Source organism: Empidonax traillii, unplaced genomic scaffold (genome assembly GCF_003031625.1).
Source record: "Empidonax traillii isolate 1590-97213 ecotype Southwest subspecies unplaced genomic scaffold, ASM303162v1 scaffold1885:size52609, whole genome shotgun sequence".
In the NCBI taxonomy this organism is placed as follows: domain Eukaryota; kingdom Metazoa; phylum Chordata; class Aves; order Passeriformes; family Tyrannidae; genus Empidonax; species Empidonax traillii.
The window spans coordinates 48,574-52,587 of record NW_020957078.1 but is presented as its reverse complement, the minus strand read 5'-3'; the positions used below and the strand labels follow the sequence as shown (position 1 = coordinate 52,587).

At 54.0% G+C, this 4,014-nt stretch overlaps 1 protein-coding gene across 1 annotated transcript in view; it reads right to left on the bottom strand.

Moving 5' to 3' along the window:
- Positions 1 to 3,307: 3,307 nt before the first annotated feature.
- The window catches only part of LOC114071192 (protocadherin gamma-B6-like), a 4,151-nt gene continuing 3,444 nt past the window's right edge, over positions 3,308 to 4,014 (bottom strand). Inside the window, exon 2 of the mRNA XM_027908932.1 lies at positions 3,308 to 4,013. Within this exon, the coding sequence (XP_027764733.1) occupies positions 3,360 to 4,013 (654 nt within the window). The 3' untranslated portion in view covers positions 3,308 to 3,359. The remainder of the gene's footprint in view (position 4,014) is intronic.

Sequence of the window (4,014 nt, the reverse complement as noted above, 5' to 3'; positions counted from 1 at the left end):
ACACAGAGTCCCGTCCAATAACTGCACAGAGCGCAGGGCTCCAAAGCCCCGCCGCGGGGCCGCCGCCGCCGCCGAGCCTCGCCGGAGGGACAGCGGCGACCCTGGCCCGAGGACAGCGGGGCTGGAGCCGGCAGAACCTGAAGGGAGAGCGCAGCTCTGACGGAACCCCCGCTATAAAGACAGGCGGGCTGGGAGAGCGCTGGCAGGGGCAGGGTAGATCGGGCACGGGGACTGCGTGTGCGGGCAGGAAGGTGTAAGGGTTGGCGGAGAGGATGACGCCAAAAAGGGCGATACGGAAATGTGGGGTCTTTGGTGTGTGTTTGTGTCCTGGGAACACCTCGTTAGAATGAGGCAGAGGGAGTAAAGCAGCGGAGGTGAAGCGGGCGGGAGGAGAAGTGGGAAGGGTGGATTGGGGTATACAGGGCGCCGAGGGGAAGCCAGTACTGGCACCGGCTTCCCATGTCCCTCAGGACCTTCAGGATGCCGGTCATCCCACCCAAGTGCTTGGTTAGCCCCTTCCTGACATCCCACGGAGTCGCGACGTAGCGGCTCAGTGTGTCACCAAAGCAGCGTCGCCGGCACAGAAACACTGATTTCGTGCTGCTGAGTTAGGAGCAGCTCCTCCGGCTGCAGCACAAAGTCACACCGCGGGGAGGCTCCCGCAGCAGAATTCGCAGGAGCACCGCCCCTTCTGCGGGATCCCCACCACTATCCCAGCAGGCATCTTTCCCGACAAATCGTAGAAATCTCGGTTTAATACGCCCTCCTGCGCTCGTCACCTCCCAGCTTGCTCCCTGGTACCCTTCTCCACCAGGCAAACGCAGAGAAATCACGGTCTGCGACATGCGGGCTCACTGGGGCCGAGAATGGATCCCGTTCCCGTGCAGCAAAGCCCAGCAGGTCACGGCACCGTGTAGACCACGGCGCCGGTAGTTCCTGGGCGACAATCAGCCCTTTCCTCAGTTGCCTGCCTGCCTGCCTGCCTTTGGGGTTGTTGCTGTCATCAGCCGGGTTTTCCAACTTCTCGCGCACCCATAGTGATAAAACGACCCCAATTTCGGCCCACGTTGTCCGACGCTCTCACAATTGCTCAGCTGTCACGGTGTAATGGGAAGGGGACGAGGAGGTTTGATAAGGGAGCGCCAGGAGCTAACCTGGCTGTGACACAGCTGTGTCTTTCCACAGCCGAGACTGCTCAGGAAGGGAGACCGCGATGTCCATGAAATAAATCGAAATCGAACTCAGCTCCCACGTGTTCAGTCCCTTCTTTTAAAAGCCCTGGGGAAGCGGTTGGGAAACATTGTGGCTGGTTATTTGTTACCCCGCTACTTATAATGGCTGAGTTCGTTGTGTAGGGGCTGCAAATCACCCACACCAACGTAGGAGAGAGCACGACCTCGACTCTGTCGCGTGTCCTCGGCCGGCACTCAATCCTAATAACTGCCGTGAGTACACGGGATCCACCCAGAGATGAATTATTTCTGCGCTTATATGAAGACTCAGCAATATCAAAGAGTTGGCTCAGTCCGTCTTCTCTACATGCTCAGCTATTTCCTTTTCTAGTTATTAACCATTGCCAAAAGATAAACCTTACTAGCGCTATTTATCATTCTTAGCAGTGGCCCGCAGAATGTGAGAAAAGTATAAAGTTCGCACCGATAAAATCCAGTGTTAGTCATCTAACGTTCCCAGAGCACTTCTTTTCTCATAGGCAACCAAATCCGAATTATCTTTCTTTCTTACACATAATCTAAACCAAAGAAAATCCCTTGTGCTCTTCTAGACAAATCTTTAAACAGCCTTCAGTGACTTATTATTTTCTCTGAAAGAAGCTCTGAATCCTTTTTCCAACCACTTCCCATTTGGTGTCTTTCCTAAACTCGGTTTACCGAACAATTTCTCTAACGTGGGGACCGCCGTTCTCAAGTAATTTTCTTTCCTACGAGTGTACACAGTCGTATACAGAGTACCTTGTCCATTAATCCCAGCAGTAGTGGGACACCCGAGCAGCGCAGAGATGAGTACAGCGAAAGTACTCTCGGGAAAGGCATCGAAGGCTGAACATTTCCACCTACCCTATTTTGATCGATCTGGAGCCATTATGTCTCCTCCGCCTTGATGGGAAGCCCAAATATTGCAGACGAGGCTTCAGAGCGCCTGAAAGCACCGTTTGGAGGGAGAGGAGTGGAAACCTACCGATAGCTAAGGGGAAAGACGCTTTCCCCAGCACCTGGAATTCCTTCAAGTACGGGTTCAAGCCAAGTCCCAGCCTAAGCCATTCACTCTGGCATCATTCCCGGCTCCGCCAGGGCTCCAAAGGATCCTGTGGCACCAGCAGACCCAAAACATTTTCTGCTCTGTTTCAAGCTCGGAACTACAGTGGAGCACTAATTCCATCTCTCCGGACGGAGCGGAGATATTAAACTACGGGTGTAAACAACGCCTTCTGACAAAGAGGTTAAGAATACACAAGAACAAAGCTTGAAAGGAAGGAAGATAACTACGGAATTACTCCCTCACTGAGTGAACACGTCATTATCACATGAAAGCGCTCAGATGTGGCAGAGACAATTAGTGAAGTAGTCACTAGATCAAGGTGAAAGGGTAGTCTCATCTTCAGACCCCACGACGCTTTTTGTCCCCACTCCATCCCGTGTCCATCTCACCACTACGGTTCGGTGAAACTCGCACCTGTCTGTTCTCTTCAGGACAGAGAAATACTGACAACATGGCAAAAATCGGGGCAAAATCGTCAACACAGCACATAAGACGAGGTGGGTCAAAAGGACCAGTCGATGTCACACACACACACTGACCCCCATTCATGCGCCCCTGAGCTATTGAGCAGTGCGCCGGGAAGTGACAATGCCGTTCCCCACTGATCCCCGACAGCAGAAGAGAGGAAAAAGAACCACAGAATGAATTAGGTTGGAAAAGATCTCTGCAATCATGGAGTCAACCTGTGACCTAACACCACCTTGTCAACTAGGCCATGGCACTCAGTGCCACATCCAGTCTTTCCTTAAACACCTCCAGGGATGGTGAATCCACCACCTCCCTTGGGAGCTCATTCCAATGCCTAGTCATTATTTCTCTGGAGAATTTCTTCCTAATGTCCAACCTAAACCTCCCATGACGTGGCTTAAGACTGTGCACTCTTGTCCTACTGCTGGTTGACTGGGAGGACGACCCCCACCTGGCTACAACCTCCTTTCAGGTAGTTGTAGAGAGCAATAAGGTTTCCCCTGATCCTCCTCCTCTCCAGGATAAATGACCCCAGCTCCCTCAGCCTCTGCTCATAGGACTTGTGCTCCAGACCTTAAGAAGATTCACACAAACCCGCAGAGAAAAACCTTAAGTCAGAAGCTCACCTGTGCCGAGCTCCCAGGGCTAGGAGGGTCCTTCCCGGACTGAGTGCCTGGGCCGGGTTCACAGGCGAGGAGATGAGCAGACAGTGCTGCAGTCCCTGGTCTCAAAAACGTGAAGTCTTTCTGACCCGGTTTGGAGGCTAAACACACTTCATAGGAGTAGGGCAAGGGCAGCGTGCTGCTGCAGTAGTTGTATGGTGCTTTTGAGCCAAGGCTGGAATAGAGTTCCTTATCAGAGGTTAAAAAAATGGGAGGGCCCCTCGACCGTCGGTATTTAAAGAAAAATGCAAAAAAGACCGTGCAAAGGAATAAAAAGGACACAACAGAAAGCGACACTACAAGAATGAGGTTTAGATCAGATGTGAGCTGGGACACATCGTCTCTGTCGCTCAGCTCCGGCAGCGCCTCCTGCAAGCTGTCGGCCAGCACCACGTGCAGCGTGGCCGTGGCCGACAGTGCCGGCTGCCCGTGGTCCTTCACCACGGCCACCAGCCGCTGCTTGGCCGCGTCCCGCTCCGACACGGCCCGCGCCGTGCGCACCTCGCCGCTCTGCAGCCCCACGCGGAACAGCGCCGGCTCCGACGCCTGCACCAGCTCGTACGACAGCCACGCGTTGCGCCCCGCGTCCGCGTCCACCGCCACCACC